Source organism: Ranitomeya variabilis, chromosome 4, assembly GCF_051348905.1.
Source record: "Ranitomeya variabilis isolate aRanVar5 chromosome 4, aRanVar5.hap1, whole genome shotgun sequence".
Lineage (NCBI taxonomy): Eukaryota > Metazoa > Chordata > Amphibia > Anura > Dendrobatidae > Ranitomeya > Ranitomeya variabilis.
This window is the reverse complement of record NC_135235.1, coordinates 655,014,510-655,038,534: the sequence shown is the minus strand read 5'-3', so window position 1 is coordinate 655,038,534 and position 24,025 is coordinate 655,014,510. Positions and strand designations below refer to the sequence as shown.

General features: G+C 43.2%; 2 protein-coding genes across 2 annotated transcripts in view; both read right to left on the bottom strand.

The window, feature by feature from the left end:
- The window catches only part of LOC143767458 (uncharacterized), a 158,723-nt gene extending 135,165 nt beyond the window's left edge, over positions 1 to 23,558 (bottom strand). Inside the window, exon 1 of the mRNA XM_077255810.1 lies at positions 23,503 to 23,558. Coding sequence (XP_077111925.1) covers positions 23,503 to 23,529 — 27 coding nt within the window. The 5' untranslated portion in view covers positions 23,530 to 23,558. The remainder of the gene's footprint in view (positions 1 to 23,502) is intronic.
- The window catches only part of LOC143767509 (uncharacterized), a 95,985-nt gene that overhangs the window by 21,920 nt on the left and 50,040 nt on the right, over positions 1 to 24,025 (bottom strand). The window contains exon 9 of the mRNA XM_077255904.1: positions 15,071 to 15,382. Within this exon, the coding sequence (XP_077112019.1) occupies positions 15,071 to 15,382 (312 nt within the window). The remainder of the gene's footprint in view (positions 1 to 15,070; positions 15,383 to 24,025) is intronic.

Here is a 24,025-nt window from a genome sequence, read left to right as displayed (position 1 = left end):
TTATCGGAAGTGAATTATACAGCATATGTTTATGCGCATGCGCAGTATCCGCGCTTGGATTTCACCCGGGTTGGTGCGTTCCACATACCGGAAGTCCGGGTCAGAGGTTTGCGGTCAGAGGACCGGAAGCATCGTCAACCACCAACTGGATGTGCCTCATTATCTAGGAGCAAGGCTTGGATATAAGGTAAGACGGCTGATAACTGTCCACATATGATGGTGACTGATGTTTGACATGGCCCTGCTATACTTCCCTGATGAGAAAATCGAAACGCGTCGGGAGAAGGGAGATTAAGAGAGAGTGTCCACCACGAGGTCTAGGTAGATGATGACAACAATGACATCTGCTATATCTGGGTGAGACCTCTCCTGTTTATATGGTATAGTTTTACATGTCAGAAGTTCATATGGCATTACTACTACATGTCAAGTTTGGGTCCTTTTGACTTGCATAACTAAGGGCCGGGGTTTTGTATGTGTCAATCAATATTGTTTACTCAGTACAGATGATGTGTGCAGCGGTTATTTAGCGACACATACTTTTCATCCCCTCTTTTTGTCGCAACTGATGACCTTATGACACTTATAAAAGTATGAGAATCCACTGTATATGTGTGAAATATGTCATATGTTAAAGGTCTGAATAGTGGCATGAAGATGTTGGTGGGTGGCTAAACCACTATATGTAGTACCTGCCATTCGTTTTTGTGCATATGACGTGGGACCAAGACACTGTATATGTGGGACTTAGAGCTTGATGTGAAGTGACACACCTAGTCCATTGTGTAGTGGTCCTTTTTGTACATGCACTAATATGGGGCTTCAATATGGCTTGATCTATACATAGATACTTGTCTTCTTAAGATCTTCTAGTACTTAGTGAGTACTTATTGGCCATATTCAGGATGTAACCAAAGGGTCTAGGGTCCCTTAATCTGGTGATATAATATAGTGGTACCCCTGAGAGTTTGTACCCCTGAGAGTTTATACCCCATTGGGCGTTTTTGCCTTATTCTTTTTAATACTTTGCACCTATTTCTGTTTGTATTATTGTTTGCGTATTTTTGAATAAAAAAAAATACTAATTAAAAGTTATATTTTAATTCCAATACATAGAATCTCTAACTCAACTTTAACCACACATAGATTGCAAGGGGGCCTCTCAGTTCCAAATATAAAGTATTACTGGGTAGCCCATCTTAGAAGGATTCCCTCGTGGGCCTCACTATGGGCATATAACAAATGGACTGAGATAGAAAAATTGTGGATGGCCCTTGTACATCCAAACTCCTTTTTGTGGCTAAATCAAACAATTCAGTTGACTTCCCCTCTTTTAGGGCCCTTGAAGTTCACAAGTTATTTAAAAAAAAAAGCATTTTCTCTGTAGAAAATTAAATAAATTCTGTAAAAAGCAAATCAAGGTAGCAAAGATTGAGACAGAGAGACTCATTGCCAGAGAGAGTAAAAATAACCCCAAAATATTATTTAACTATATAAATAGTAAGAAACTAAAAAATGATAGTGTTGGCCCCCTTAAAAATAGTCTGGGTGAAATGGTGGATGAGGATGAGGATAAAGCCAATGTGCTAAATGACTTTTTTTTCATCAGTATTTACAAAAGAAAATCCCATGGCAGCCAATATGACTAGTGATAAAAATTCCCAATTAAATGTTACCTGCTTAACCCAGCAGGAAGTACGGCGGCGTCTAAAAATCACTAAAATTGACAAATCTCCGGGCCCGGATGGGATACACCCCCGAGTACTGCAGGAACTAAGTACAGTCATTGATAGACCGTTATTTTTAATCTTTAAAGAGTCCATAATAACAGGGTCTGTACCACAGGACTGGCGTATAGCAAATGTGGTGCCAATATTTAAAAAGGGGACAAAAACTGAACTCGGAAATTATAGGCCAGTAAGCTTAACCTCTACTGTGGGTAAAATCCTGGAGGGCATTCTAAGGGATGCTATACTGGAGTATCTGAAGAGGAATAACCTCATGACCCAGTATCAGCATGGGTTTACTAGGGACCGTTCATGTCAGACTAATTTGATCAGCTTCTATGAAGAGGTAAGTTCCGGACTGGACCAAGGGAGCCCAGTGGATGTAGTCTATATGGACTTTTCAAAAGCTTTTGATACGGTGCCACACAAAAGGTTGATACATAAAATGAGAATAATGGGGATAGGGGAAAATATGTGCAAGTGGGTTGAGAGCTGGCTCAGGGATAGGAAACAAAGGGTGGTTATTAATGGAGCACACTCGGACTGGGTCGCTGTTAGCAGTGGGGTACCACAGGGGTCAGTATTGGGCCCTCTTCTTTTTAACATATTTATTAATGACCTTGTAGGGGGCATTCAGAGTAGAATTTCAATATTTGCAGATGACACTAAACTCTGCAGGGTAATCAAGACAGAGGAGGACAATTTTGTATTACAGGATGATTTATGTAAACTAGAAGCTTGGGCTGATAAATGGCAAATGAGCTTTAATGGGGATAAATGTAAGGTCATGCACTTGGGTAGAAGTAATAAGATGCATAACTATGTGCTTAATTCTAAAACTCTGGGTAAAACTGTCAATGAAAAGGACCTGGGTGTATGGGTGGATGACAAACTCATATTCAGTGGCCAGTGTCAGGCAGCTGCTACAAAGGCAAATAAAATAACGGGATGTATTAAAAGAGGCATAGATGCTCATGAGGAGAACATAATTTTACCTCTATACAAGTCACTAGTGCGACCACACTTAGAATACTGTGCACAGTTCTGGTCTCCGGTGTATAAGAAAGACATAGCTGAACTAGAGCGGGTGCAGAGAAGAGCGACCAAGGTTATTAGAGGACTGGGAGGTCTGCAATACCAAGATAGGTTATTACACTTGGGGCTATTTAGTTTGGAAAAACGAAGACTAAGGGGTGATCTTATGTTAATGTATAAATATATGAGGGGACAGTACAAAGACCTTTCTGATGATCTTTTTAATTATAGACCGGTGACAGGGACAAGGGGGCATCCTCTACGTCTGGAGGAAAAAAGGTTTAAGCATAATAACAGACGCGGGTTCTTTACTGTAAGAGCAGTGAGACTATGGAACTCTCTGCCGTATGATGTTGTAATGAGTGATTCATTACTTAAATTTAAGAGGGGACTGGATGCCTTTCTGGAAAAGTATAATGTTACAGGGTATATACACTAGATTCCTTGATAGGGTGTTGATCCAGGGAACTAGTCTGATTGCCGTATGTGGAGTCGGGAAGGAATTTTTTTCCCCATGGTGGAGCTTACTCTTACCACATGGGTTTTTTTTTGCCTTCCCCTGGATCAACATGTTAGGGCATGTTAGGTTAGGCTATGGGTTGAACTAGATGGACTTAAAGTCTTCCTTCAACCTTAATAACTATGTAACTATGTAACATAACATCTATTTAAAGGGCCACTGTCACCCACCTCCAGCCGTTATAAACTAAAAGAGCCACCTTGTGCAGCAGTAATGCTGCATTCTAACAAGGTGGCTCTTTTAGTTTTAGGTTCAAGTATACCCCAAATAAAGCGTTTTTATACTTAGCCACAATTCCTGTCTCTAGCCAGGTAGGCGGGTCCTCACTCCCCAGCTTGGCCAGCTCCTCTGCCGTCACTCACAGGCGCAGTGTGCAAGCCTGGCTGGGACATCAGACGGCCAGAGCTTACTGCGTCTGCACAGGACACCAGTACACAGCGCAGGCGCCGGTTTTGAAACGATAACAGCGCTGAGGGGGCGGCGCCGAAAATGCAGGAAGATGTGAGTGACGGCAGAGGAGCTGGCCAAGCTGGGGAGTGAGGACCCGCCTACCTGGCTAGAGACAGGAATTGTGGCTAAGTATAAAAACGCTTTATTTGGGGTATACTTGAACCTAAAACTAAAAGAGCCACCTTGTTAGAATGCAGCTCTTTTAGTTTATAACGGCTGGAGGGGGGGGGGGGACAGTGGCCCTTTAAGGCTCCTTATTCCCGCATCTTCCACCATATGTGGGAATTTAGCTCACTGATCAAAGCAGCAGAAACATAGATGAGCTTCAAATATCCAAAGATTGGTTCTTTTCTGGCTTTTATTAAGGTATATTCAACACTGGTAACAAGCATGCAGGTTGTGAGATCCAAAACAATACAAAATCCTGCTTTTCTGAGCACTTACTTAACAATACAACTTCCCTGTCCGTCTTGCACATAAAATAGCAACAACCTGTAAGTGTAGTTTGCAAGAAGATTGAGGGCAACCCCATTACTCTGACCAGAGAGAAAGATCACACTGTGATCTGCTAGAGATCTAGGTCTCAGTACAGTTGTCTTTAAAAATGAGACCTTAGAGCAAATAGTAGTGGGCACCATCAACTGAATATAAAGCTAATAAGTAAACGTGGGATTGCCTGAATGCATATAGAATACAATAGACCAACAACTCAAAGAAAAAGCACATGCATAAACTCAGGATCACCACAATATCTAGAGGAAATACAAAAGTTTTTATTTCTAAACCAAGAACACACACATAGTTTTAAAAACATCTAAAATATCCCAAAGGGAGCATACATGTTAGATCAAATGTTAGCGCAAATCAGCGCATGCGTGTTCATGTGTCACATAGTGCGCAAGCGCTAGAAATCTTTGTGACGCGGGGCAAATGGTGAGCGCAGGTGCCCTTGATAATCTAACCTCTGCTGAGATCTAGTTCCGGGGTCGCCGCTACACACCATTAAGACATGCAGTATCCACTCCTGCCGCCGCTAAACAGCTGGTAAGACCGCCAATAATTAATCATATAGGTATAAATAAGTGACTCCTTCCGGACCGGGTATACTCACCTTGAGAAAGACACCTTGAGTGTCGGAACGCGTGGGTCCTTTCCCTCCACCTGGCTACTGAACTGCTTCTAGGGACATGGGGCGACCTTCGAGGACTGGTTAGGGTGAAGTATTAGCTTGCCTTGCTGAATACATTTATTTGTCCGCTGTTATTTGGACTTATGTATATCTTTTCTCCGTTTTATACTGGGACTCCAGTTAGCCCAGTACAATTGTATAGGGCCCTCAGGTTGCTAAACCCTAGATAAACAACAATATTATTGCAGAATTAGGACGTTATTTTGCAGCTTTCCATGTATGAATCACATCATAGAGGGTAATATGCTAGTAGCACCTCTGTATAGCATTTTGTACTGATTATGAAAAAACATGGATCTTGTGTAGCCAGTGGATACATTTATACATTTATACATGTATATTTATTGTGAATACTAAAATTTGATTATTGGATCTAACATGTATGTTCCCTTTGGGATATTTTAGATGTTTTTAAAACTATGTGTGTGTTCTTGGTTTGGAAATAAAAACTTTTGTATTTTCTCTAGATACTGTGGTGATCCTGAGTTTATGCACGTGCTTTTTCTTTGAGTTGTTGGTCTAAAAATGAGACCTTAGCACAAGAAAAATCAGTAGTGGGCGAGAAATAGTACACTACAAAGTCTTCAAGTTCAGTACTTTTCCAGTTACTCCACCCGTGTCAGTCACTGCCTTACTATATACAAAAAACAGTGCAGTTTCTGGATAATGTAAGGATAAGGAATCTTATTCAGTAAATAAACAGGCCAAATCTTACATTGTTATGCAGGTCTTAAAGGGGTGGTCCTAAACCAGTAATGATTTCATCCGGTCTCTATATTTATTGTCATAATTTAATAACTTTTCTAATATGCTTTAATTAGAAAGTCAATATTGTTCCCTCTCTAATCTAACTGTGCACTTGCACAAATGTGACGTTCTGCAACCCCTGGCGACACGCAAGATCAGCTTGACACAGTTTTACACAGATACCCCCTGTCTACATGGGCCCAGGGAGGCATGGGGAGTGAGAGTTTGTGGCTCACACAGTGGCTGACGCGGCAACCACACCACCACCAGTTCCTCGCTAGATATAAGCCCGTTTTGTTAACGGGATTATAATCGGGCCAGAAACCAACACCGGTAGCATGGAAAGTTCAGCCAAGAATACGGACGTGTGGGTTAATTTAATATATTTAATTGCCTTAAGGGCACACTAGACAAAATCCTATATACACAATGGTTATATATATACAATGGTCAGATATGCAAATACAAATAGTGGTAGTAGAAAGCATGCAGAAGATAAGAGTCAGTTACCAGTCAGATGAAAGGCCTGGCTTGTGGGGGAGGGTCTGCCACATGGAAGGTTGGTGGTGCCCTCTGTTCCTAGACTTCTCCACAATATGTCGTTGTGATCTCTCCGGAAAAAGGCGATAGGCTATGCTTTTCATGAGTATTTAACCCCTTGAGGTCACTCCCTTCCTGCCACCTTGGCTGGACCTAAATCCCCTCCAGTTGCATCTAGCAGATGACTCCAAAACCTAAGATTGATCATAACTCCTAAATGGATGGTCCTAGGGAGAAAGTTTTGGTGCAATCAGATCCGGCCAGGTCCCTGCTACGCGTTGAAACCAAACATGGCTTTGCTACCTTATTCCTACTAGCCATTCTACTTACCTTCCCACCCTGGGGTACTAGAACGGATCGAGATCCTGGAAGGCGTTCGGCCTGTTCCAGAGATCTCGAAAATGTAATCGGTGCACGGCTGGGGTGTACGATAAGTCTATATTTTCCATACACTACATGGACTCCACAGGAAGTCTTCCTGTAAGAGCTTGGATACTAGCTAGTGTAACTGCACCACCTGCTGAGCCAGATTTCCTGTTACAGCTACCCATGCTTTCAGGAAGCTGCCCTTAAATTGCCTCATCCTTCACAAGTGGATTTGCAAGATACTGAAAAAATAATGAAAATTAAAATTTAGATTTTTAGGAGCAAAACAGTAACAATGCAGTAACAATGGCAAGAATCTGCATAACTAATCATATGCTTTATGGTTGCCACTCAAACTTATGTATGAGATAGCCAAGATGATTGTTCTAAGTAGTGAATGGTAAGATATGGAGCCCGAAATTCAAAATTTCAAAACGTTGTTACCCTTTTGCTTGTCAGTGTATATGCGCATGTAGCTCTTTCAAACGTAAATACAGCAATACCTTTACATAATCAGTCTGTTCCTCCATTAGTGAAAAATCAATGTTTAACCCCTTTTTTTACCTCGGACGGGATAGTATGTCCCAGGTCAGATCCCCTGCTTTGATGTGGGCTCCGGCGGTGAGCCCACATCAAAGCCGCGACATATCAGCTGTTTGTACAGCTGACATGTGAGCGCAAACGTTGACAGCGGCATTTAACTACCGCTTCCGCCATCCGGCCGGAAATGCGCGCTTCGCCGACCCCCGTCACATGATCAGGGGTCAGCGATGCGTCGGAATAGTAACCAGAGGTCTCCTTGAGACCTCTATGGTTCCTGATGCCGGCTTGCTGGGAGCGCCACCCTGTGGTCAGCATTCATAGCAAGCCTGTAATTCAGCTACGTAGGAGCGATCCTATGTAGCTGAGCCGATCCAGTTGTGAGAGCTTCTAGCCTCCCATAGAGGCTATTGAAGCATGGTGATAGTAAAAAAAAAAAGTAAAAAAAAAATCTGAAATAAATTAAAAAAATATAAACGTTTAAATCACCCCCCTTTCGCCCCATTCAAAATAAAACAATACAAATAAAATCAAATATACACATATTTGGTATCGCCGAGTGCAGAATCGCCCGATCTATCAATAAAAAAAAAAATTAACCTGATTGCCAAACAACGTAGCGTTAAAAAATTTTAAAAGCCCGAATTACGCTTTTTTGGTCGCCGCGACATAGCATTAAAAAAACGGAATGCTGTAGACAAACCCCTGATGGTGGTGGCCGCAGCTTATAGCCGAAAAATGAGGTGACAGATTCCCTTTAAATGGATATGCAAATGAGACTGTAGAACTGAAGTCTCTCACTTCAGCTATATTCCCCACCCAGTGCAACTTCACTTGACTTACAGTCTTTATGCTGTGTGACTTCAGGCTGGAGTGACATATGCAAATGTCTATGGTAGATTTTAAGCCTATCAATTCAAATGCAAATGTCTCAGTAACCGACTGGCCATGTAGAGGTATTGCTGGACCTGTCCATAAAAGAGCTGCATGCACATATAAATAGTTTCGGGTAATACGGTAAATCCTTCTGACAGATTCGCTTTTGAGAGAGAAAAAAGGATATATTAAAAAAAAAAAAAAAGGTTACAGCTTTGTTAATGAGAAATTGCAGTAAAGAGAGAATGGTATTTTGGCTACATAATACTATAATGTGGAAAAGGATTGGACAACCTGTGCTCATGCAAAAAGTAAATGGGAGGAAGAATTATCAACAATAAACTAGATGGGTATGTCCTGAAGGAACTACAGATAGTGCTTTGGAATGGTGCCTGGGCTGCCCCTGCAAGACTTTCACACTTGGGTGCCCCTCAGGCGCTGGTTTGGTAGTTGTAGCCCCTCAGGGTTGAGGTCACTCTGGGTCCGATTTGGGGGGCGGCGCCACTCTGGGTCCGATTTGGCGGGCGGCGCCACTCTGGGTCCGATTTGGCGGGCGGCGCCACTCTGGGTCCGATTTGGCGGGCGGCGCCACTCTGGGTCCGATTTGGCGGGCGGTGCCACTCTGGGTCCGATTTGGCGGGCGGCGCCACTCTGGGTCCGGTTTGGCGGGCGGCGCCACTCTGGGTCCGATTTGGCGGGCGGCACCACTCCGGGTCCGATTTGGCGGGCGGCGCCACTCCGGGTCCGATTTGGCAGGCGGCGCCACTCCGGGTCCGATTTGGCGGGCGGCGCCACTCCGGGTCCGATTTGGCGGGCGGCGCCACTCTGGGTCCGATTTGGCGGGCGGCGCCACTCTGGGTCCGATTTGGCGGGCGACGCCACTCTGGGTCCGATTTGGCGTTCGGCGCCACTCTGGCTCCGATTTGGCGTTCGGCGCCACTCTGGGTCCGATTTTGGCGGGCGGCGCCACTCTGGGTCCGATTTGGCGGGCGGCGCCACTCTGGGTCCGATTTGGCGGGCGGCGCCACTCTGGGTCCGATTTGGCGGGCGGCGCCACTCTGGGTCCGATTTGGCGGGCGGCGCCACTCTGGGTCCGATTTGGCGTTCGGCGCCACTCTGGGTCCGATTTGGCGTTCGGCGCCACTCTGGGTCCGATTTTGGCGGGCGGCGCCACTCTGGGTCCGATTTGGCGGGCGGCGCCACTCTGGGTCCGATTTGGCGGGCGGCGCCACTCTGGGTCCGATTTGGCGGGCGGCGCCACTCTGGGTCCGATTTGGCGTTCGGCGCCACTCTGGGTCCGATTTGGCGGGCGGCGCCACTCTGGGTCCGATTTTGGCAGGCGGCGCCACTCTGGGTCCGATTTGGCGGGCGGCGCCACTCTGGGTCCGTTTTGGCGGGCGGCGCCACTCTGGGTCCGATTTGGCGGGCGGCGCCACTCTGGGTCCGATTTGGCGGGCGGCGCCACTCTGGGTCCGATTTGGTGAGCGGGGCAATAATTATAATAAGACTACAGATAGTGCTTTGAAATTGTGCTGTGCTATCACTTTAAGAGCTGATATTATCTGGCAAAACTGTGCTGGTGTGGTCATGTACAGTTCGCAGGCGTTGGCATAGTAACTGGGCCTGACTGCGCATATCAATGAGCTAATCAGCCAGGTGGCAGGTACATTTCAAATTGCCTCAGAAACCCGGCCATTATAACCTATGGGAAAATTTCCCTATTGAAATGCATTACAATGAGGGGAAAAAACATTTTCAAACGCAAATTGCGCCAAAACTACAAATCCGATCGACACAAAAAATACTTAGCACACCTCTTGGGGACGCTGGCTTCGAAATGACACCTCACTGGAGTCTGTGAGTGAAGCGGTTCGGGCCGCATTACGGGCGGACTGAATAATAATAAGAAGAATAAGAAGAAGTTATCCACGATGGAATAACAGTATAGTGCTTTGTTCCAAAGCACTATAATGAACAATGATCTAGAATACTCAGACCTTTTGCTTTTAAAAATCCACAGTATAGAATATTACCATTGTCATTATACATAGGATTCATTTGATACCAGAGGTATTGTCAAAGATAGACAAGACAAATGATCCTGAGCATCATATTAAGTTGGGGGATACCTATCTTAGGTTATGGTTATGCTTTGAAATGTAAATTTTGGGGGGTCAGGTTATTGAAACAATTGATGTAGTGTTTGAAATCTATGTCCCGGTATACCCAATAATATGTGTATTCCTAGGGCCGGCATCAGCATTCGGCCAAGTGCCAGGGCCCTGAGCAAGCAGGGGGACCCACTCACCGTTGGGACACCAGAGCACTATGGGGGCCTCGTGCCTGTACCCGCGAGTGGGCCCCCTGCTTGCTCAGGGCACCCGGTAATTGGGATCCTCACCTCTCCCTGTTCTTGTGCTGCGGTGTCTTCCGCATCTCCTGACTGATGTTCAGGTCAAAGGGCGCAATGACGTCACTAGTGTGCGCCCTCTGCCTGAACAGTCACAGCACGGAGAGCTGGAAGATGCTGAGGAGACTGGAGCAGAGCAGCTGCCAGCGAGGAGAGATGAGTATTTCATTTTTTTTTTTTAACGTTTGGAGCATCTTATGGGGTCAATTCTATATGTTACTTCTTATGGGCCAATCCTATATGGAGCGTATTATGGGGCAAATTTTATATGGAGCATCTTATGGGGCCAATTCCATATGGATCATTTTATGGGGCTAATTCTATATGGAGCAGCTTATGGGGCCAATTATATATGGAGCATTATGTGGGACCAATTACATATGGAACAGTCTATGGGGCCCATTATATATGGAGTATCTTATGGGGCCAAATATATATGGAGCATTATATGTGGCCCATTCTGTTTGGAGCAATATATGGGGCACATCATATACTGTATGGAGCATTATATGGGGCATATTATGTATGGAACAATATATGGGGCTCATCATCCTGTATGGAGCAATATATGGGGCTCATTTTACAGCATGGAGCAATATATGGGGCTCATTATTCTGTATGGAGCATTATATGGGGTCCATTATTCTGTATGGAGCGCTATGTGGTGCCCATAATACTGTATGGAGGACTATACCATCCGGTTTCTGACCTATTGTAGAATTTACAATAGATACCAATTGGTAATGTAAGAAGTAAGTGAAATCTTTGGCATTGTACGATACCTATAGTTCTCGGTCGTAATGGTGCCCACAAAAACCTGTAACCGGCCCTATGTATTCCAGTATAGAAAAGGGAATAAGTTCCCAATGATGATGAAAAACTACTATACTTAGCACGGAAAGTAACTTAAAAAAGGATGGATCCCACCAGATGTTACTACAAAGAAGGAATGGATCGTATTTGTAATAAGGAATCTGCGATATAAACATATTTGTTATTCTAATATAAATTAAAAAAGATGTTTGTTTAAACATATTAAAAGGGAACAAAATTGTATTTAGTTTTTTTGTAGGTGGTTGGTTGACTTTTATGTAGGAGGGTTCTGGTATAGCAGAATGAAAAAGTAAGGTTATAAGAATGTATGAAATATGAGCATCACAATACTTTTGTCCATTTAGTGTATATAAAACAAATTGGAATATTCAATACGTATATAATATTACTCGATAATTTGATTTTTTAATTTTTGGATAACAGATATCTATTAGTAACTTCATATATTTTGAATTATAATTCAAATTCTAAATTGCTTTCTTTTTTTTGTTTACTTATCTGTCTTTACTTTCTCTCCATTTGAGTTGTTTTCATGGTCAACAAAATACACTGCTCAAAAAAATAAAGGGAACACTTAAACAACAATATGTAACTCCAAGTAAATCAAACTTCTGTGAAATCAAACTGTCCACTTAGGAAGCAACACTGTTTGACAATCAATTTCACATGCTGTTGTGCAAATGGAATAGACAACAGATGGAAATTATTGGCAATTATCTAGGCACACTCAATAAAGGAGTGGTTCTGCAGGTGGGGACCACAGACCACATCTCAGTACCAATGCTTTCTGGCTGATGTTTTGGTCACTTTTGAATGCTGGTTGTGCTTTCACACTCGTGGTAGCATGACATGGACTCTACAACCCACACAAATGCTTCAGGTAGTGCAACTCATCCAGGATGGCACATCAATGCGAGCTGTGGCAGGAAGGTTTGCTGTATCTGTCAGTGTAGTGTCAAGAGGCTGGAGGCGCTACCAGGAGACAGGCCAGTACACCAGGAGATGTGGAGGGGGCCGTAGGAGGGCAACATTCCAGCAGCAGGACTGCCACCTCAGCCTTTGTGCAAGGAGGAACAGGAGGAGCACTGCCAGAGCCCTGCAAAATGACCTCCAGCAGGCCACAAATGTGCATGTGTCTGCACAAACGGTTAGAAACCTACTCCATGAGGATGGTCTGAGTGTCCGACGTCCACAGATGGGGGTTGTGCTCACAGACCAACACCGTGCAGGACGCTTGGCATTTGCCACAGAACACCAGGATTGGCAAATTCGCCACTGGCGCCCTGTGCTCTTCACAGATGAAAGCAGGTTCACACTGAGCACATGTGACAGACATGATAGTCTGGAGACATCAGGAAGAGCAATCTGCTGCCTGCAGCATCCTTCAGCATGACCGGTTTGGCAGTGGGTCAGTAATGGTGTGGGGTGGCATTTCTTTGGAAGGCCGCACAGCCCTCCATGTGCTCGCCAGAGGTTGCCTGACTGCCATTAGGTACCGAGATGAGATCCTCAGACCCCTTGTGAGACCATATGCTGGTGCGGTTGGCCCTGGGTTCCTCCTAATGCAAGACAATGCCAGACCTCAAGTGGCAGGAGTGTGTCAGCAGTTTCTGCAAGATGAAGGCATTGAAGCTATGGACTGGCCCGCCCTTTCCCCAGACCTGAATTGGATTGAACACATCTGGGACATCATGTCTCGCACCATCAACAAACGTCACGTTGCACCACAGACTGTCCAGGAGTTGGCGGATGTTTTAGTACAGATCTGGGAGGAGATCCCTCAGGAGACCATCCGCCGCCTCATCAGGAGCATGCCCAGGCGTTGTAGGGAGATCATACAGGCACGTGGAGGCCACACACACTACTGAGCATCATTTCCTTGTCTTAAGGCATTTCCACTGAAGTTGGATCAGCCTGTTACTGTTCATTTTCCGCTTTGATTTTGAGCATCATTCCAACTCCAGACCTCCGTGAGATATTAGTCATGATTTACGTTGATCATTTTTAGGTTTTATTCTTCTCAACACATTCCACTATGTAATGAATAAAGATTTACAACTGAAATATTTCATTCAGTGATATCTAGGATGTGGGATTTTAGTGTTCCCTTTATTTTTTTGAGCAGTGTATGATTTTCAAGTAAAACATTTTCTTCAAAGAATTATAATGGCTTCTTCTGTGTGTGAGTTTTAGATCGTATAGATCTGGATAGTGGGTGAAACGTTTCCCATATTCTGAACATGAAAAGAGATTCTCAAGTTCTCCCCTGTATCATACCGCTGCTGCCGCCTTCCCAGTCAGCGTCTCTCCCTCCGCGCTCGCTCCCGCCCTCTGCTTCTCGTGCGCGCGCATACCAGGTTCAGTGCTGCGCGTGTGCACTTCTGATCTTCTGTCGCTCCTCCTCTTCGTCTCCTCTATGGTCCTGGAGGACTAGTACCCGGAAGTCGGTCCTCCTTATTGTTCTCTCTATGGTTCTGGAGGTCTGTTACCTGGAAGTGCTACCCTGTCGTTAGGTATTTAAACTGCTTCCTGCCGTCCCTCTGTGCCTGGTTATCATTTGTTCCTTCAGGTGTTCCTGGCCACTCTTAGTCTCTGTGAAGTTCGTTTTCCCTCTGACTTGGGGTTTATCCTGTCTTTCCTGTATCCTGCTAGCCTCTGCGTTTCCTCAGTTCCTCCGCCAGTCCCTGTACTGCTGCTGTTTTACCCATCAGTCCTGTTTTACCCATCAGTCCTGTTTTTCCCATCAGTCCTGTTTCTCTGCAGTACTCACCTATCCTGTGGTCCTACTATCTCCGCCTCTTCTTGGTCCTCTCCCGTCCTGGTCCTCCAGCTTCCATGGCGATAGTCCCTCACGGGCCTGCCCCTAACGCTCCCTGTATAGGGGGCGGTCTATCTGGTCAGCTCGTCCGTGAGGGGTTCGTCGTCGCGGTCTAGAGGGTCCACTCTCCGTTTTCCCTCTTTGAATCGTCGCACTTAAATAGGACTGCACTCGGTTGACATCTGAGTGCAGCCTGATTCTTACAGCATAACACCCTGTGTGACTTCTCTGATGTACAACTACAGATAATTTCCGATTAAAATATTTCCCACATTCTGACCATGAATATGGCCTCTCCCTTGTGCGAGTTCTCTAATAAAGAATAAACAAATAAATATAATTTCCGGCTAAAACATTTCTTATATTCCAAACATGAACATGGCTAAGGACTTGCTCACAACTGCGTATAAATCGGACGAGTGCAATGTGAGAAAAAATTGAATTGCACTTGGACCAATGTTATTCAATGAGACAGTGTAAATTTGTGTATTTGTTCTCAGCTGTATTCGGCATGAGACAAAATAGCAGCAAGCTGCGTTTTCACCACGAAATCTGATGCCGTATGGACCATTAGTATGACATCCGATTTTTTCAGATCCATTGCAATTCTCTAGCATAAGAAACTGTAAATCATCTTGTAAATTATTAATAGCTGCTGAGTAAAAAAAACGTATTGCATACAAACTGCATACGGCTGACAAGTGATGAAAAAAATCGTACCACTTTTCTGGATGAGAATGGGGCCGATTATTTTTATACGCAGGTGTTATTCACTGTGTGACTTCTCTGATGTTTAACAAGACTTGAATTGTCTGCAAAACAATTTCCACATTCTTAACATGAAAATGGCTTCTCCACTGTGTGAGTTCTCTAATGTATAACTATCATTTCTGAGTAAAAACATTTCTCACATTCAAAACATGAAAAAGGTTTCTTTCCTGTGTGACATCTCTAATGTAAAACTAGCATTTGTGATTAAAACATTTCCCACATTCTGAACATGAATATGGCTTCTCACATGTGTGACTTCTCTGATGCATAACAAGAATTGATTTGTCTATAAATGATTTCCCACATTCTGAACATGAAAATGGCTTCTCCCCTGTGTGACCTCTTTGGTGTCTGACAAGATGCGATTTACGGAAAAAACATTTTCCACATTCTGAACATAAATGTGGCTTTTCTCCAGTGTGAATTCTTTGATGTCTAACAAGATTTGATTTATCTGCAAAACTTTTCCCACATTCTGAACATGAAAATGGCTTCTCCCCTGTGTGACTTCTTTCATGTGTTACTAGTTCTGATTTCTGGTTAAAATATTTTCCACACTCTAAACAAGAAAATCTTTTCTTCTTTTTGTGATTTTTTTGATGTGTAACAAAACACATATTGAGGGGAAAACTGTCTTCATATTCTGCATTTGAAAATGACTTATTTGCTGTACGATCATTTTTAGATTTAATGCCCCTTTTGTGGCGTTTATATATTTTGCCAATAGTCTGTGATGCATCAGAAGATAGGACCTGTTTAAAAGGATCAGATGATAAATCTTTGTTGTGAAGGGATGATGGAATATCTGGAATAGTGGCATATACTTCAGTTATATCTTGTGTGATATCAAGGTCATCTGATATAAACATCGAAGATGTCAGCTGTCCCTCTGATCTCCTACAGTCATCTGCCAAGAATAAAACCGATTATAAAATAACCATAAAAATGTATTTTACAACATTTCTATATATATAAAATCTGTAAAACTTGCAAGTTATGATCATTAGTGAAAATAGTGGAAACACAGAGGTTGTCCATATTACTAGTAGCTCAAAAGTGCTTAAAAAAACAATATGGCCTGTACAGACATGATGTTTGAAAAATGCCTGCTGCTGACATAAAGCAAAAATATGGTAAATAGAGGAGGATAGGTTATCAATGTCTGATCGGTGGGGGTGTGACATACAGGACCCCACACCGATCAGCTGTTTTAGGTGCCGGCGGCAGCCAGTTATAAAAGTATTCAGCTTTGCCTTCTTATTGTCCTAAAAAGAATATAGAGAGGGTAGTCCAACAATACCGAGCTTCCTACCGCAAGATATGCTATTGTACTTCCAAAGATAAAAAAAAAGCACAAAAAGCATCTAGTAAAGCCAATGTCAAGTTTCAGCGATGCAGCTTCTTCTGGGGCTTGGTATGCTTGAAAATCCACCTCATATTTATATTAACCATCCATGTCCATCTCAAGCACAAATATAAAAAGATTTTTCTATAAATAAAAAATATTCCATAAACATCTTTGTCCTGTCACCAGATAGAATAAAAAATAATCGATGAATAAGGACAACCTAATAATTAATTACTTTTTGCTTATATGGAACCAAATCAGATGGACAAATAATGCATATTTAAGTCATAAAGAAATACAAAAACATAAATAGAATATAGATTTTTGTGTTAGTTGCTGAATCTAAATCTCTTCAGCTTCTTAGTCTGCGCAAAACACTAAGTTATTGCTGCAATTTACTTTTGGGAATGTGACCAGCTCTATATGCGTTTTTTTGCTGCGACTTGAGAGACAGTTGTGACATTTTCTGTTTTATTTGGACATATCTGTCTATTAAGGTTTTCTATAGAAAGGAAAAGGAATATTAAAGGGAACCTACCACCCCGTTTTTTAAAAATTAGATAAAAATAGTGTGAAATAGGGGCAGAGCTGGGCTTTACATTAGGGCCTTTTCGGTGCCTTTACACCCCCGTTAGGCTGTCCAAATACCTTTGTGAAGTGGCCGTTTTCTGCTGTCACTCAAGTGGGTCAGGTCGGATGGGCGTGGTCACAGCGCTGTTTGTCCCCCAGGATCCTGCTCATCTTTACGTTGGTGGCGTAGTGGTGTGCGCATGTCCAAAGAAGATTCACTGCCCAGGAGATGAATAACGGCGCGGTCTTCGCTATTCAGCCGTTTACCGGTGGGCGCGGCCATCTTTCCTGTGGCCGCGCCTGCGCAGATGGAGCACTCTGCTGCCCGGGACTTCAGGAAAATGGCCGCGGGATTCCGCGCGTGCGCAGATGGAGATCGCGGCGGCCATTTTCCTGAAGTCCCGGGCAGCAGAGCGCTCCATCTGCGCAGGCGCGGCCACAGGAAAGATGGCCGCGCCCACCGGTAAACGGCTGAATAGCGAAGACCGCGCCGTTATTCATCTCCTGGGCAGTGGATCTTCTTTGGACATGCGCACACCACTACGCCACCAACGTAAAGATGAGCAGGATCCTGGGGGACAAACAGCGCTGTGACCACGCCCATCCGACCTGACCCACTTGAGTGACAGCAGAAAACGGCCACTTCACAAAGGTATTTCGGCAGCCTAACGGGGGTGTAAAGGCACCGAAAAGGCCCTAATGTAAAGCCCAGCTCTGCCCCTATTTCACACTATTTTTATCTAATTTTTAAAAAACGGGGTGGTAGGTTCCCTTTAAACTAAAAAGATTCCAAGGTTCTAGAAAGGCAACAGCATCGTTACCTTACGCTTACTCTTAGTGGCCCATCATGATGTTTTTCTTCAAATTATTTTCTAAATTATCATTACTTTCTACATACCCTGTCATTTGGTTTTAGAGATCTGAAGAGGTAATAGTAAGCACCTTCTAATTCTAGGGGTAGGATGGATTCTCCTAGTTGTAAGCTCTGACTGAAACAAGTCTCAGTTAACAAAAGGTCTTCCAATGTTCAAAGTATCAAGAAGCATACAGTGATCCAGAGGCAAAATGGTGACCATTTGATTGATTTTGACATGACCGGACTGCTGCGCCAATAAAGCAGCCACAGCCAGTGGTTACTACTCACCTGGGTAGTCATATGTAGGAATCTCCTCTTTACACCACTCATCACCAATTACAAATGTCTCTATAGTATTAATATGGGTCAGATCTTCATCCTGGAACAAATATTGTAAAAATCACAGACAGATGTAGAAGTCACATCTATGATCAGCTCTAATCCTGCCATCTCCACCATTCTCATTACACAAGTATAAAACATATAATACTGGTGGACAAAACAAGACTGAGCACAAGACCTTCATAGACATCTACACATCATAGGGGAGATCTCATGACACCCTCTCTCCATCTACCTGATGGTCCTGAGGAACATCGAGATCTTCTTGTTTACAGTCCTGTGGAAGAAGAGGACGGGGACATCTCTCTGGTGTTGTCCTCTTACTGGATAGAACTGGAGGAAACACATACAGGGACTGAATTAATTTTTGACAAACAGATAATTATAGACCGAGTGTATTCAGTCCTGTCTATTACCTGGTGATGTGAGGGGCTGGGGAACCTCCATCATGACGTCCTTGTACAGATCTTTGTGTCCTTCTAAATACTCCCACTCCTCCATGGACAAATAGACGGTGACATCTTGACACCTTATAGGAACCTGACACATACAACGATATCATATCGTCATCCCCAGATCCCTTCATAGCATTACTGTATAATGTCCCAGCATTCCCAGCTGTGTCACCTCTCCAGTCAGCAGCTCAATCATCTTGTAGGTGAGTTCTAGGATCTTCTGGTCATCGATGTCCTCATGTATCAGGGGGTGAGGTGGAGGCCCAGTGATTTGGCTAAGGGTTCTTCCCCATCCCTCAGATACAGGGGCCTGACAGCGCTCACTTGAAGTCTTCTTCACTACTGTGTAATCCTGGTTATGGAGAGACACATTAATAAATCTCACTACAGACATTTCCAGAGTCCTCACCTCTCCAGTTCTGTCCATCTGTTATTCTCATACATAAAAATGGTGTAATGTGACATCATCATAATCTCTCACCTCTCCAGTAAGCCGGAAGAGGATCTCTAGAGTGAGGTGTAATATCCTCTCGGCCATCTTGTCCTTGTCCATATCCATCTTTGATGTGTCAATCAGGAAAAGTCTCTAATATAGAAGAACTCCAATGTGATGATCCAAAATTGTAGGGATCTGAATGGGGAGAAGATGTAAAATTATAAAGGATCCTGAGTAATATTACAATTACTAGAGATGCTAAAGGAAAACATGTTGATGTTGGATTCTCTCATATGTACTGGTGGCTCGATTCTGGGGAACTGATGGAGAGCGCTAAGAACAGCACTTATCTATTGCCGTCAGCCCCTTCACCTGTGAAGCCATCACTCCTCTGGTTGTGTAGTAAGAAGATATGGGATTCTTGCTGTAGTGATTAATTAGCTCCTAGTGATCATTTATCAATGGTTGGAAAACCTGTTATCCATTCCAAAACTGTCACTCAAAATAATGAAACTGAGGCACTTTGTAACTTGAGACCTTATTACATCATACCAACTGCAGAGGCTCAAAAGCTAAGCAGTTCAACTCCTTAGATGCTGCAGTCATTGGTGACTGATATACACTATCAGGAAGGTGTCTGACAGACTCCAAATTTATTCTGCAGTAGGCTAATGACACTAAAAATACAACCAGAATAATTAATTAGTATTTTCAGCATAACGAAGAAACAAGAAGTACTGGAAGTGATGATATGGTCTCTACAGAGCCCTGATCTCAAAGTCACCTAATCTATCTGGGATTACATAGAGAGACAGAAAGATCTGACAAGCCGACATCCACAGAAGATCTGTAGTTAGTTCTCCAAGATGTTTGGAACAACTTCCTTGCAGAGTTCCTTCAAAAATTTTGAATACGTATACTTAGAAGAATTCATATTTTGCTCCTGTTTTTAAGGACATGGTGGTCACATCAACTATTGATGTTATTTAGATTTCTCTTTTGTTTACTCTGCATTTTGTTAAATGATAAAATAAACTAATAATTATTGAAAGCATTCCTTCTTGCTGCATTTTTTTCACATGTGCCTTAAATTTTTGCAAAAAAAGTTTAAAACTATATTTAAAGTGTCTGAAATAGCGAGCAAACGAGCTTGTCAGTGATTTGTTCTAAGTGTGGTTTAGCTTAGGTGTGACTTCATTGACTTAGGATTCTGGGAGTTTACAAAGGAGAGACTTGTACAAATTTACTGTTTACAGTTCATAATCATCCATTTGTGCCATCCCAATTAGATGAATGTGCTCCACTTTTAACAACACCATCCAGTGTTCATTTGGTTGCATGTATGCAATTCTTGATGACCTGTTTGAGGGTGCATTCTGCTGTGCAAGACGCAGGGGTGGACATACCTTTGGTGCAACCCTGACACACAGGGGCCTACTAGGTAAGGGAGTCACTTCCACCTCCAAAGCTGCATTAAACTTCTGTCACAAACCCTTTACTAGTTTGCAAAGGGTCCATATACTGTTCTTGCACAGGGGCCCTCTTCTGTGTCCGACCCTTGCAAGATGTGTTTCACATTTGGAAGCCCTGATAATGGATCCAAATGAGCAGCTGGCAACACTGAGATCCATAAGCAATATGGAAAGGAATATAGTATGCTGCTCACTGAAAAGACACTGACTAGGGTAAATGTGAGAGAGGATGGTAGCATGGAGTTGCAGGACTGTGAGGCAGCTAGCTGGATAACAGTTAGAAGGCATGGTTGAAGGAAGAGTCTAAGGGAGGCTAATCCTAATCTGCACCCCAACAAGTGTCAATACAGAGTAGCACTGCTGCAGCAAGATATGTCGTTTGAAAGTTGAGGGAGTGTCTATACTAAGAGGGAAGTAGGAGTGCACAGCAGGCCAGACAGGTGCTGGAAGTAGGAGATTCCATTGCTAAGGGAACAAAGATGGATCACCAAACGTTGTGTTGTCTTCCTGGTGCTTGAGTTCAAACCATAGCAGATTGGGTTGACAGATTATTAGGATGAGTTGGTGAGGACCTGGGCATGAGTAATGAAATTGGGCGTGGCATGAGAGAGCGAATAGGACAGTAAGTACACTAAGGGTGAACAGAGAAATACAATAAGTGCATGATTAATGAATCAGATCTAATATTGTTGGAGAAAATTTTTTGATACTGTGGAAATTACTGAGACATGGCTGGACAAGAGCTATGACTGGGTAGTTATTTAACAGGGCTATAGTCTGTTCAGGAATGACCATATAAATTAGAGGGGGGGGGGAGAGGTTTATTTATATGTAAAATTGTCCCTAAAGCTCATCCTACATGATAATACAGTGGGGAAAATAAGTATTTGATACACTGATGATTTTGCAAGTTTTCCCACCTACAAAGAATGGATACGTCTGTAATTTTTATTGTAGATACACTTCAACTGTGAAAGACAGAATCTAAAAATAAAATCCAGAAAGATTGCCTTCTCACCAAGCTGTTTGTCTACTGTCCTGAATTGACAATATTAAAATCGACAGTGCGTCAAATACTTATTTTCCCCACTGTATATGTGAGGCTAATGAAAATGTAGTCCCTGTGGGTGGAGATAGGGAGAGAGAAAAAATAGAATAATGAGAGATATTAGTTATAAGTCTCCAAATAAAATGAACGTGGCAGAAAATATCCTCATAAAGCAAACAAATGAGGCAGTGAAGCAGGGAAAATTCATTATTATGGGGACTTTAACTCCCAGGATATGAATTGGGGACCAGAAACTTGCAGGTCCATCAAAGCAAACAGGTTTTTGACAATAATGAAATGGAATTCCCTTTCATAACTGGTTCAGGACCCAACAAGAAGGAGGAACTGCTAGACCTAATATTAACCAATAGGCCAAACAGGACAACACATATAGGGGTTGGGGGTCACTTTAGTTATATTCTGTGCAAGAGACCAATACTACTTGCTCCTGAAGTGTATGTGCTCAAGGAAAGCACCGCGGTCTTAACTTCATTTAGGCAAAAACCTCAGCACTGAAATGATGATCGAGAATGAAAATCTTTGTATAGTAAGTGAATATTTAAGTTTGATCTGGCAAAAGAAAGGTTCAATGTTTCATTCAACAATGGTCTTTATCAAGGACAAAATAGGCAAAAATCACATTGGAACAAATGCATTGAGGTATAACGAGTGGAGACTTGTAGTGATGAGCGAATGTACTCGTTGCTCGGGTTTTCCCGAGCACGCTCGGGTGACCTCCGAGTATTGATTAGTGTTCGGAGATTAAGTTTTCATTGCAGCAGCTGAATGATTTACAGCTATTAGCCAGCTTGATTACATGTGAGGATTCCCTAGCAACCTGGCAACCCCCACATGTACTTAGTCTGGCTAATAGCTGTAAATCATTCAGCTGCTGCGATGAAAACTTAATCTCCGAACACTAACAAATACTCGGAGAACACCTGAGCGTGCTCGGGAAAACCCGAGCAATGAGTATATTTGCTCATCACTAGAAACTTGCATTATAGACAAGCCTAATATAAGGTAGATGAGGCTTGTACTGCTGGCTCATTTGTACATATTGGGAAAGGATCTTGAGATGGGAATACCCCTTTAGGGGAATGAGTGGACTACAATGTGAGGAAAAGTTATGTTATTCAGATTGAAAAAACGAAGGCTTAGGGGTGATCTTATTATAATTTAAAGATATATGAAGGAACAGTAGAAAGATCTTTTTAATGATCTTTTTATACCCAGATCTGCGACGAGGACAAGGAGGCATCCTCTACATCTAGAGGAAAGAAGGTTTAATCATAATCACAGTGCTTCTTTACTGTAAGAGCAGAGAGGCTATGGATTATTTACTATTAGACCACATAAACTATGGATTCTTTGCGGTTAGAGCAGATAGACTATGGATTCTTTATGGTTAGAGCAGATAGACTATGGATTATTTACGGTTAGAGCGCAGAGACTATGGAATTTCTATGGTAACATGATGCTGTAATGTTTGATTCCCTACAATAGTACAATGAGGGCTTGAACACCTGTCTTGATAAATATATAACATTATTGGTTATGGGCCCTAGATCCGGTGATGGGATGCTGATCCTGGAACTAGTCTAATTGCTGTATGTGGAGATGGGAAGGAATTTTCCCCCTATTATGGTTCTATTAGTGTCTCTGCCCCGTGGGGTTTTTGCCTTCCTCTCGATCAACATGTCAGGCTACAGGTTGAACTCGATGGACGTAAGTCTACCTTCAACCTTAATGAAACATTATTGGCAAAATAGATCATTAAATGCTATGAGACGCAGATTTTACCTGTGCCGTGTACTAAACATTTGGGAATCTGTGAGAATATTCCGCTGTATGAACTTATCCTAAAAATAAATTAACATCTTCATATTTACTGTTTTCTCCCCATTTACTGAATACAATACTATACTTGATTCATATACAATCTGTATGTTAGGGTCTGCTAGGGTTTAGTAACCTTATATATAGAGAAAGCCAAATCCAAGGGGACAAAAGGATGAGGGCCACCGGAACCTTAACCAAGCTGTAATACAGCGATATGGGAGAAGATGGAAAAACTCCAAAGATAAGCTGGGTACAGAAGAGGTTACTGCCCCCTGCCCCCACCCAGTAATGGGGAACCTCCAGCACCTACCTCCACCTGCAGAGCCGCACACCACATATATGGCTGCTCTGTGCGCACAGGACCTGTGATGATGTCACAGTCATGTGATCAGTCACATGGAGGGGAGGAGACAAGACATACCATGACACTATATAAGGCGTACGTGTAACAGAGCAGCCCTGTGTGTATGAGGTGTAAAGAAAGGAGCCATGTGTGACAGAGAGGAGTCTTGTATGAGGTGTAAGAAGAGCTGTGTGTGTACAGAGAGGAGTCATGTGTGCATGAGGTGTAAGGAGAGAAGCTGTGTGTGTACAGAGAGAAACCGCGTGTGTGAGGTATAAGGAGAGAAGCCATGTGTGTACAGAGATAAACCATGTGTGAGGTGTAAGGAGATGAGCCGTGTGTGTATGGATAGGAGCCATGTGTGTACGGAGAGGAGCAGTGTGTAAGGAGAGGAGCCGTGTGTGTACAGAGATAAACCATGTGTGAGGTGCAAGGAGAGAAGCCGTGTGTGTGCAGAGAGAAACCGTGTGTGTGAGGTGTACAGAGAAGC